Source organism: Oryzias latipes, chromosome 3 (genome assembly GCF_002234675.1).
Source record: "Oryzias latipes chromosome 3, ASM223467v1".
NCBI lineage: Eukaryota > Metazoa > Chordata > Actinopteri > Beloniformes > Adrianichthyidae > Oryzias > Oryzias latipes.
Window position 1 is genome coordinate 8,988,879 of NC_019861.2, and position 12,447 is coordinate 9,001,325.

The 12,447-nt window shown below is 36.1% G+C and overlaps 1 protein-coding gene across 3 annotated transcripts in view; it reads left to right on the plus strand.

Moving 5' to 3' along the window:
* Positions 1-2,377: 2,377 nt before the first annotated feature.
* The window catches only part of luzp2 (leucine zipper protein 2), a 238,041-nt gene continuing 227,971 nt past the window's right edge, over positions 2,378-12,447 (plus strand). Inside the window, exon 1 of one of the 3 annotated variants that reach the window (XM_023952509.1) lies at positions 2,378-2,692. In XM_023952509.1, coding sequence (XP_023808277.1) covers positions 2,595-2,692 — 98 coding nt within the window. In that variant the 5' untranslated portion in view covers positions 2,378-2,594. The remainder of the gene's footprint in view (positions 2,693-12,447) is intronic. The other 2 variants (XM_023952504.1, XM_023952501.1) reach the window with 2 other exon arrangements.

Here is a 12,447-nt window from a genome sequence, read left to right on the forward strand (position 1 = left end):
TCCGAATTCCTACATTACTCACTATACAGTGCGTCTGCCATTTTCTAGTGCTGTCCGAATCTACAATTCCAGAATTCAGTGTCCCAGAAATTTCCCAGTGCAAGAAAACATCGATGCTCACTAGAATGGCGAATAGAGATTATGCATCGCGTTTTAACAATTTTTGCAAAAAACATGTATTAAAAGGTAATTATTAAAATAAACCATCAATGTTTTAATCTTCAGAACACAGTGGCTTCAAAAACAGTTGTCGTAAAATGCTCATATGCTCATATTAATTAGATTTTCACTTCATGAAATCGGTGTAGATTCTTTCCCCACTTACAATGGTTTTCAACTGATACTGCTGTCACTCTCATAACTTTATCTGTTTTTCGTTATGTATCTGTATTCTTTACATCCGTGGTCCTCAACCTATTTCACGCCACGACCCGGTGTGACGTCACACAATTTTTCACGGATCGGTCTATCAAAAGTAGGCAGATGATTATTGAAGCAATATTAGGATGAGGGAGGGTCAAAAAAGTGATAAAACGAACCCTGAGCTTTTATTTTCACACGCATGTCATAGTACATCACACAGGTGTCATCATCCTCTCCACTTCCCACACTCATGGTGCAAAAAAGAAGTACTGTCTATTAAATGTAGCTTTCTTTTTTTCGGAAGTGGTAGGCTCCTCTTCTGTCTCCTGGCTGGGCGTTTTCCCCTTGGCAAAGAAACTTTCCAAAGACGTTTTTTTTCTACTCATTTTGCTAGCTCCTGGGTTTTATTTTAGCGGTGACCTATCACGTGAGTGAGAGGAGCGCCTTGACCTGCGTCAAAAATGACAGACGGATGTAACAGAGAATTGGGCAATTTTTCAAAATAAAACATCCTTCAGATACCGAGATAAATAAAATGGAACTCATGCAAGTTATTTATTCTTTCCGGTACCAAATGACCCACGGACCGGTCCGCCGCCCGGGGGTTGGGGACCGCCGCTTAACATCCCTGATGGTCAGAGTTTTTCACTTTAGAAGTGAAAATATATTTTATTCATCGACAAATTTTATTTTACAGCAAAGGAAAGAAGAAAAAAAGACGCTTCGATGGCATCATGGTCATATTCTGCTCACTTTGTATAAATGACCACATAAAAAAGACAGAAATTTCACATTTTGGGGCATTAATCCATTTTTTAAACCTCATGAATAAAATCCACAACAGATAAATAAATAATGTATTTCTATGACATATATATTTTATATGTTGGATGATTTAGTTAGGTTTTCCTCAGCACAATGTTACTTCAAGAAACAAAAATATTGACATGTGTTCAGGAAAAAAAAACACTTCATTTGATCCACACTTAACATGGAACTATATTATAAAAAAGTTAATATCAACAACCTGTTGCATTTTTCAATATAGCAGGTAGTTATCAAATCAAATGTAATGTATTTCAAAATCATATCATGTAAATTCTGACCCATATAAGAAATAACATAGAAAATGAATGAGTCATTTTGTACCCATGTTGCGCATTAGAGCGGTAGTAATACAACGACAGTTGTTATTCAAAAAGTATGAAATGAAAAAATCAAATAATCATGTGTGATGGTCTAAAATAAATTAATTGAAAATAACTACTACTTCCTGTCAAGACAGGTAATCCTTGACGACTTAATGATAATATTAATTTATTGCAAAGATATCAATAGTAAAAACTCAGCTGAGTCACTTTTGACCCATGTGGTGCATCAAAGGGTTAAAAAAATAAAATAAAATCAAGGATAACAACAGATGAGGTATTCTCACCACAAAGTTTAGAAAACGAACTAAACTTTTCCCGCCAAAAGTGTTTCTGAGATTTCACGGAGGCAGCCATTTTTGAAATGAGCAGGAAAAGCCCTTCTACTGCCCCTAGTGGACTGGTAATGAACTACAGAACAGAAAACATGGACTAAGTCATAGGTTTTTAAGAAATGTTTGATTATACCAATAAAAAGGGATTTCAGAAATGTTTATCAAATATGATTTGGATGTTTAGTTTATAAGGTTGAGGGATTTCTTCCTGTGGGTTAAAACAATTTTGGTAATTGTTTTTTTTTAAGCTGGACTTTTGTTTGTTTGAGTTATAAACTGTCTGAGTTGTTTTACTGGAGGTGTTTATCCTGCTCCTTCATTCTTTTTTGCTACAGTCTGCTGTATCTCCATACATCAGGACGCAGGGTGAAATGAATGAAGAGGTGTTTTGCTTGAGGCGGGACCAAATAACAGCAAAAAAATAAAATAAAATAAATAAAGATGTAGAAAAAAAAACCAACCTCTCACCAATAGCCGGAGCAGCGTGGGCGCTGACATCATATCACTCCTACATCTCTGTCTCTTGATTTCAGCCCCGCCCGCTCTTTTCCATTACCAAGTCAGTCCGTGTCCCTGTGTTATTTAAAGCCAGAGATCCTCCCTCTCGCCGAGCCACTGTGTTGCATCTGTCTGCGCGCGCGGTTCGTGTGTCTGGGTGTGTGTGCGCGCGCGCGCAGAGAGTGCGCTAAAAACCCGGGCATCCAGCTGGAGAGCGACAGAGCCGGGGACGCAGAAAGGCGCGAGGCATATGAGAAGGAAGAGGAAGCGGGACTGGGAGACAGCTATGAAATTCATCCAAGCTATTGGCTTACTGCTTCTGTGTCCAGCTTTCAGCCTCAACACCAGGTAACTCAACAATTTTTTCTTTCTTTCTTTTCTGTTTCATCCTTCACAGAGAGAGAGAGAGAGATCTGGAATTACTAATCTGAGGGTTTTCCCGATCCTGCCAAGATAGGGAATCCTTCATCCCCGAAAGCACTTTGGGCATCCAAGACTTAAGAGAGGAGGAAGGAGGACCTGATCTGTTTAACCAGACCATTATCTTTGCCAATTCCGACCGGTACAGTCATCCTTTTGTCGTTCCGCTGTCGGCGCCTCTTCTGCTTTTCAGCACTTTTTGCGGCGTGGACTGATAGGAAAAGTGTGGGAAAAGACAAGAGTCCTTGCTGTATGTCGTTAGGAATAGCAGGTCCTGTTGTGAGTCCCTGCGCTCCTCCGCAAACTGCACCTCCGACTGTGGAGTGATGGGAACGTGGAAGCAGGGAGACAAGGGAGGCTGGAAGGAGAAGTTGCATCCATTAACCTAACAACTGATCACATCAGTACAGGTTTCTCCAGCTGGTCTGGTCTATAAGTATCCATGGTCGTCTTTGACTATTCTGTCAGTAGAAAACGCAGCCATCTCCTCCTCATGACCTCAAAAAAAGTCATCTTTGGTTTTAAATTAATACATATTTAGTAATAGTGAGGTGCTAAACACCAACAACTATAGCTTCCTGGGTAAAAGAAATGGTACTTCTGTCCAGGACTGCATGGCATAAGGACAACTTGCCATGTGCGATCTTAGTAGGGGTGCAATGATTTATTTTAACAAATATTTGATTCATACTGTAATTTGTGGATGATGATACGATTCATAGTCGTTCATTCTGAACGATCTGATCCACTGACCTAAGATGGATCCAGGACATCTTTAGCCAAAAAGAAGATAAATACCTGAGCACTGAACAGTCCAGGTGAAGTTTCCCACATTCCTTGGATGTCTTCAAATAATCAAGTCTAAATTAAATATGTGTAAAAAAAAAAATGCAAACAAGTAAACAAGAATGAAGGTCAAGTTCAGCCCACTGTTGTTTTTCTGCCTAAAGATAATACAGACAGAACAACATTATTCTACTGTTTGGTGACACGTCTTTGCTAAATTCAAAGTGTTTTCACACATTGGACTAGAATGATGGACTCAACACATGTATGTTGCCCGCTGTGATGGTCGTTTTGACATTATAATAAAATAAAAATACCATGTCTCAGTTCAAATATCAATTATAATTGATTTATTTAGTTTTGAAACAATTTTATAATGGTATAGCTTGATTTGATAAACAACTCGCCTCAGACAGATTGATCAGGTTGGATTGTAAGATTTTAAATTCGTTCATTAATGAAGTTGATTATTGTTACACATTAATAGGGATGTCCCTGTCAGGTTGCTTTTTTTTTACATTTTTTTTTTGCCCCGATCTGATTCCCAGTCATTTAATTGAAAGAATGCAGATTCTGAGTCCTGATCTGATACCTTTGTAATACCAAAAAAAAGTTTAGTGAACAGATCCAGAGTTTCCCCATTTTTATTTTACTTACCTTCTGTTATTTTTTAACGCTTAAACAGAGCCCTTCTGTAAAGTAGCTTCAATAATAATCTATTAGAAGTGCAATTACAAAAAAAAAAAAAAAAAATAGGTAAGTATTTACTTATAAAAATGGTAGATAATTAGTCAGGTTTGGTGACTGTATCTTTAGTATCTTCAGAATTATTGAATATTTTTGATCATATATCATTTATATCTCCATCAAAAATACAAATGTAATGACTGTCTTCCAATAATGTTGTTTTAGCAAGAATTTAAGGATGAGGATTCATGATTAACTCTTCCCAATTTAACCATATTTTCATTTTGGTTGTTTTGTGGCATTAATCATTTATTTAAAAAAATTACTTTTCTTGGAGCTTACACTTTTTCGACAGTCCCTTGGCAGCTGTCTCTCTCTGTCTGCAGCATGGAGAGAGCCATTCTCATTAAAAAGAAACACATTTCTGATCATGCTGGCAATTTAAACATTTATTAACAGAAGTCCTACAGCCATTTGGCTTAAGAGAAATTGAACTTAACCCTTGGGCTGTCTTGTGGAGTCCAGATGACCCCACTCACGTTGGGAGTGGGGTCATCTGGACCCCACAAGACAGTGTGTGAAACCTTTTTCTTCAATGATTTGTGATCTTACGACAATAAGATGTCGTGTTCCATTCATGATAAACTGGCAGAGCATTTATCTTTAAAAATAAGCTCGAAATGAAATATATAGCAATGATAATAATAAGAATATTTGATTGGGATATCACATCTGATTCCGATCGAGTCTGAATCTTTGTGTTTGGGGATCGGGAAATCCCTAAGAACTATTGCGACGACGATATGATTTTTCAATAAATAAACTAATAACAAAACAAAAAAAAAACAGTTAACCCTTGTGCTATCTTATTGGGTCCAGATGACCCCACCCTTACATGGACGTTTTCTCCCTACCATGACAAAGGCGGATAAAGGTGAATAGGATTTCATGTAATCCATGGAAACCAGTGAAGATCACAAGTCATTTAATAAAAAGGTTCAGTGCACTGTCTAGTGGGTCTAGATGACCCAACTCCCAATGTTATAGTGCCTTGGATAGCACAAGGGCTAATACATCATTCTATATCACTGCAACAGCTTTATTTAAACAAAAGTATCTTAAATTATTCTCCTAATGACCCACATCTACATAGGAGGCGGGCATCTATTTTTGATTGGTCAACAACACAAAGGGGTGTATTAATCCTTAAAGCTGCCATAAGATTGTTTTAGCATTTTTCGTAGTTTATGCCATCTTTTGCGATACATTTATTGCACAGGCAGATGTTGTGATGCCGAGACATTTTTCATGTACTGCGCGGGGTTCTTTCTGTCCCACAGAGCGTTTGGAGTTGACGTCTTAACCTGCATCATTTACTATTTTCACAGAAACTTCAGTTGTTGGAGAAGCTGTGGAATTTCGTTTTTTCCAGCTACACGTTAAATAATGCATGCCATCATCACACTTGCAAGCACCAGTTGGTCACGGTTAAAAAGTTGGTGGGTCAGCATGGACTGCTTGTTATCTCCCGAGGAGGACAGTCTTGAAAAGTAATTATCAGACCGCACAGATGTAATCAACTATTTATTACTTGGTTTGTTTGAACTCCTCATAAAAAATGCACTCAGAACGCTGTGTGCTTTTAAAGGCAAAGTGATTTCCAGGCAAAGGTGATCCTTCAACTGTAACACTCAACCTTTAGTTATTTTTCCCAACTGGGAAAGCACAAGCGAGATGCTGCCAGTTCCTAAAGAGATCCGCACAGCCACAAAGCATATAATGCTAAATTTGGCAGCAAAATATCCAAGAAGAGTTTTGAAAATACATTTAAAGTTGCTTGTTGTTTTTGTACCTATTTTTTTTGTGCCGGAGTTTTCTTTTTTGCTTTTATTTCTGATTGGAAATTCTATGAAGTGATTTATTTTACTTGTTTCTTGGTGACTATTGGGATAAAAAAGTCAACTTTTAATGTGTAAACAAATTTGTGCCTCTCATAGAATCTTTATCATTGCTCTCTATCCTGCAACTGGCCTCGATTTTCTTCTGTTAGGCAACTATTCTCAGTTTTTGTTGCATCTTGCTTAACCCTTAGCTTCACAATTTGTTTAATTTATCCTACAACTGTTTTTTTCTTTTCTGTGGCAATGCTTGGAATCTATTTTTATTTAACACAACCCCATCTTCCTTTCTTCAGTTATGTTTGATTATTTTACTCAATAATTCCACAATGAACCTGAAACAGTCCATAAAGCTCAATTCTGTTTTGTAACCTTAGTCATTTTAAACTTCACAGTTGAGACCAAACAGTTTTATGTTTTATACCAAAAGATCAAACATGTAGAGACATAATCAAATGTATAAATCCACAAACAATGCAAACATGAGGGTAAAAAACATGAAAAATGTCTTAAACACCAGGTGAGGCTCCAATTAACTTAATGCAAAGTTCCAAGGATTTATTCCAAGGGCATCAAAATTATGTGTCATAACTTGTTATGTTAGTTTTAGATAAAATAATGTCAATGCTAAGAAAACAATTTTACAAAGGTTATAATGTTCATTCTTCACAAAAACAACCCCAAAGTGCTATTTTGATTTAGAGAAACGTTGTTTAAAAAAAAAAAAAATATATATATATATATATATATATATATATATATATACATACATACATACATACATACATACATACATACATACATACATACATACATACATACATACATACATACATACATACATACATACATACATACATACATACATACATACATACATACATACATACATACATACATATATATATACATACATATATATAAATATATATATATACATACATATATATAAATATATATATATACATACATGTAAATATATATATATACATATATATATATATTGCTGTCTCACTCTCTCCATAAAAATATATATATATATATATATATATATATATATATATATATATATATATATATTGCTGTCTCTCTCTCTATATATATCTTAAGTAACAAAAAGACCAAAATGGAATTAAAATATATTATAATTACAGACAGGTTTTGTTTTGGTGGGAGGGTAAACCTTATGAATTATGTGTTTGTAATTTGATAGCGACCTGGCAGGCAAAGGCTGACTATTTTCTGTACTATATGAAAGCTTTGAAGGTCACAGGCCCTCAACATGCTCATCATTTACGGCAGCCTTATTTTATGATATAGCAGTGTCACAAAGGAATATAAGCTGCATCTGCCTCCCATTTTTTTTTTTAGCCCTCTAATTTTTTTGACTCCTCTTATACTATTTCATTTGTAGATTCTGAGAAACGGTCAATATCAACCTTTATTGTGGGAACTGATCATTTGACCCTCTGGTATGGGAGTCATTTTTAATGAATTTTATAAACATTCTTTTTTTTGCAAAAATTGGGTTTTGGCAGCTTCTGGTACATGAGCTTGAAAAAAAGAAGTACATCGTTTGAATAAATTGAGTTGGTCACTTGGGTCATAAACAGCATTAGAGACATGTGGCCATGTGTCATTGTAAAAATCAATTGATACTTAGGCAGAACACAAGGCTGCATTGACATTAGCTGCATGAGATATGACTGTGAACCTCTAGCTCAGGGTTAGGCTGCTCTGATGTGTTTGCCTCGTTTTTCCATCCAGATTAAAACGATCCACCTTTATGCATCTTTAAAGACATATTTTCCAACATTTCTTGTTGTCCTTTCAGTGTCTTTAATGTCTGTTACCTTAGCAGACTCTACTTTGAAACTGATATCAGCTGGGACCCCCCCACAACATCAAATTTGAATGAGTCAGTTGGAATGGAATTCTTGGAGATTTGCATAAAGTGATATCAGTGGTGTAGCAAGCAATGAAATCTTAAAAATAACTCAACATAATATAAACAGACAATGGAGTATTTTCTTATTTCTGCACTATAAGGCACCTGAACTATAAGATACATCTGTCAGTCAGACTTTATTAACATTGACATCAACTCTAGGATTTGTTTGTAACACGCTACTTGTTAGCCACAAGGGCTAGGCAATTTTGAGTTTTTACAACACCTGTAACTCCCAAACTTGTTTGCAACAAATAAAAAACAGACTGATACTGCTAAAACCAAAGTTACTGTGACTACGCTAATTCCAAACCAAGTTAGTAATGTGTAAACAAACAAACAAACAAAACAAAAAAAGTCTAATACCGCAACTTGGAAGCCACGCTAGCGTATTCACAATAACACCCAACCAAACATTTTGACAGAGTGCTGTGTACCTCCAGATTGCTTTGACATTGGCTAACACAACTAGAATTATTCCATGGATTATAGGGTGGACTACTGTTTTCTATTTCTTTTTAATCATCTTATGTAGTGGAAAATTTGTTATATAAGAATAATGGCATAAAAGAATGAGGAAAAAAAGGCAACAATTTACAAGGAGAAAGTCATAAACTTATAAGAAAAAAGCCATAACTTTATGAGTATTAGGTCTTAAAAACTTTTTTTCTATTTCTATTTATTTATTTGTTCCTTTTATGAAAATTTTTGATCTTCAAATATCTTTACATGTTTTTCTTGTACATTATTGAACATTTTCATGATTGAAAGGAGCAGAATTGAGAAAAACTATTCCTATAATTGTCTGCTCCCTTTATAAAACATTGCATAATTTTAACATTTTTCACACCATCACCTGTGCTCAAATTTCATCATATACAGTTCAAATAAACACGGTAAATACATTCCATTCATTTAGTACATACATTCCAAACATTCCATTCAATATTCAAGTTTAATATCGTGAGAATGAAGTCGTAATTTTACTACCAAAAAGCTATAGTTTTCAAAAATAAAGGTTGCGGTGTAAACCTCCATTCACATTACATGCCGACTAAATCCATCAATGTAGCCATTTATGGCGATGCCATAAGGCCTTAGGTTTACACAGGAATCCATACGCCATGATGCATTTGGACCTCTGCAACCGTACTGCATAAACGGTAAGCCCACTGGAAATCTACTTGTGGGTCAAGAACCTTTCTCACTAATGTCAGTGTCTCTTGGAGAACCACAAAACCCCTGTGAATTTTTCGTTGATGTACCCAACAGTATCCCTGCAGCCGGCCAACTCCATTTTTTTCTCCATGAAAGACCAGACTTCTACTAAATCTGTGACATTTTCTTCTGAGGAGGTCCAATTTCCTGTAAATTCTTTTAAATGTTCTAATACTTAAAATTACACCTAGTTGACTCACTAAAAGACTTTCCATATCTGTGAAACCAATGCTGAAGTAACCATTTACAATGCCCACTACGTCTGTCACACTAAAATACGATTGTTCTTTTTTGTTGTTAATTCCGTTTCTCTTAGTAAAAATAACTTTATGAATTTAATTTCATAAACTCTCAATTTATAACTCATGGAATTATAAATATTCTTGTAAAGTATTGATAATTTTAAAATGTTGACGTTTTGCGTACAGTTTTAAGACTTTAGTCTCCTATTCTTTTGACACATTCTCGAATATCTATTTAATTTTATATTGGCCCTAAAACAAACCCTTTTTGGGCAAGACTAAGTGATAAATTATTCCATTTTATGAGTAGTTTAGTTTAGCAGAGTGTTGTGACATCAAAGACCCAGATCAGAATTGAATATTCAGTCCTTCCACCCAACTTTACATGATGCTACCTTTACTGCATCTTCAAGCTAGGTAACATAAAGCTGTATCTGTACCCTTGGTTTATGTAAACTTGAAGAAGGAATAATAACTTGAAGAATAGGTCTTCGGATCTTCTGTCGTCAGATGTTCTTGCATTGTAAACAAAATGTCCTTTTCTCTTTAATTATGTCGGATTTTTCTTTTAAGTGAGCTTAATGCATGACGACGCTCCTCCTATGCATCAACACTTTGATGCTTGTCTTCATAGCAACAGTTTAACAAGGTCAAGACTACATGTCTTTGAGCAGAGTTTTTTTTATTTTCAAAAATGGCTGAAATTTCACAGCAGATGCTTTACTTATGCTTTCATATGATAGATATTTTCTCAGATATGTTAAAATGGGATTTTATGGGATTTTATTTGTTTGTATTACAAACAACCATCAACAAAAATCGTAACTGTTGATATCCCAGTAATCTCAGTTAAGTAAAAATCTCTGAGATGTTGAGATGTAGACTTAACATTGGGAGTGAGGTCATCTAGACCCCAAAAGACGGTTACGCTAAACCGCTTATGTTAGCTTGGGGGGTGTGAAGGGCTGTAAGCTATCGGGAGAGTGTGTAAATGGGTGGGTGATGGGAAGTGGAGGCGGGGGTTCTCCGCACCAACAGTCCTGCCTACAACTCAGAGGCAAATTTGTAATGAACTACTGCCACTCTGCAGAAACTATGTCTGGCATGGGGATTTTGAGAGATTGATGTGACTTAGTTTTTGCTTTCTTTGCTGGAATTTGTTGCTTACATTTACTGCCAGGGCATGTGGCCATTTTTCTTTTGTTTCAGGTAAATAATGGGTTTCAGGTGAGACTTTGCCTCATCTTACAAAGAATTACAATATTTATATAAACAGGTCCTTTGTAAATGATATTTTTAGTTGTGGTCTCTCTAATGGTTTGGCTTAAACAACACATCTAAACAAGAAATATGATTTGAATGCAGTATTTTCACTCAAACATTTGCTGTACTATCAAATAATGTCTATGTTCAAATAAATGTCTGTCAGGCATGCTGACAGGTGGTAGTTTTTAATTTTTGTTTTTCTATTTGTTTTTTCTGGTAAATTCCCCGGCACAAGTCAGATGTTGAAAGATAATTAAGATTCAAATGACATGGTAATGGTAACACCATGGCAACCACACAGGCCTAGTGACAGTAATGAAGTAGGCCACAATAAACAGAACCTTGGGTGGCTCCCACAAATGAGAAAGGTATTAAAAGGACCAAGACCAGTGCATGCGAAAGAGGACCCTGTGTTTTATATTCAAGGTCATACTTCATGTGCTGTTTTGGGAAGGGATCAGGAAAGACATTGTTTGGTTTTTTATAACGCGCTTCCCAAATAACCCGTTTTAGATTATGCACTTAGATTGCAAATGTCTTAAATCTGACCTTTGATAGAAAATTGTGTGTTAATTATTTATATCATCCGCCGTCTGCTCTGCCTTAACCATTTTATTTTATTTAGAAGAGTTTGTACAGTAAAACTCAATTTCAGGTTGACTTTGCGAGTCAGATCTGGGTTCTCTTACCAACACACCTGTTCCGTCTCACCTGTTCACCTTACATTAGGGATGCACAATATGAGCAAAACTTGCAATGTGCAATATTACAATCATTTATATTGCCATGACAATATGACTTGCACTACATGAAGAAGTAGCAAAACAAAAACATAGAAAAAAGTATATACATAATTTCTATTTCACTGCAACTTTTTTATTTGAATAATGTCAAAGTAAATTACGTAGGAAGTTATGGCAACAGGTGATGGGTAAGAATGGGTAAGAAACACACCAAAGAGGAATGAACTACCTTTCTAATAGTTCTGGTCCAAACTAACAAGGACAATAATAAAACCAATGTGTGCATTTGGGCTGTTTTTGAAAACATATTCATTTCTCTGTCTATGCGTTCTTCCTCAGTGTATGGTTTAGTATGGCAGGTTCTTGGTAATGCAGACCAACATGTTTACTTTGCAAGGTTTTAATCATATGCGCTGACATGTTCGTGTGTTTCCTGTTGAACGGAACAGTCTCTCTTTAGGTAATTACTAGCAGGTATGCAGAAAAACTTCCTTGCAAGCTTGCCTAAATGTGGAAATGTGTTTCGGTGGATTTTTCCCAATGCCATGGGGTCTCTTACCGTCAATGACCTTTGGCAGCAAGTCAAGTAGCTACTATGCTACGTACACGCCGGGAAATTGGGGCGCCTTCAAGAACCCATATGAAGCCACACTGAACAAGCAGGGGGGGGGGGCTTCTTCTTTTGCTTCTTTCTACTGCCGCCTACTGTTGGACGAGGCTCTGTGTGGAATGTTGCAGCGGTACAAATCTAGCGATTTGGGTACAAAACGGTAACGGTTCATTGCTAGCGTCCATGCAGTGATGGAAATGGATTACCATCATGCATGTAAGGTGGGCTTGATTTATCTTTGCTTAAAAAACAAACGCAGACGTTGTCAGGTGTGTCGCCGCGTCT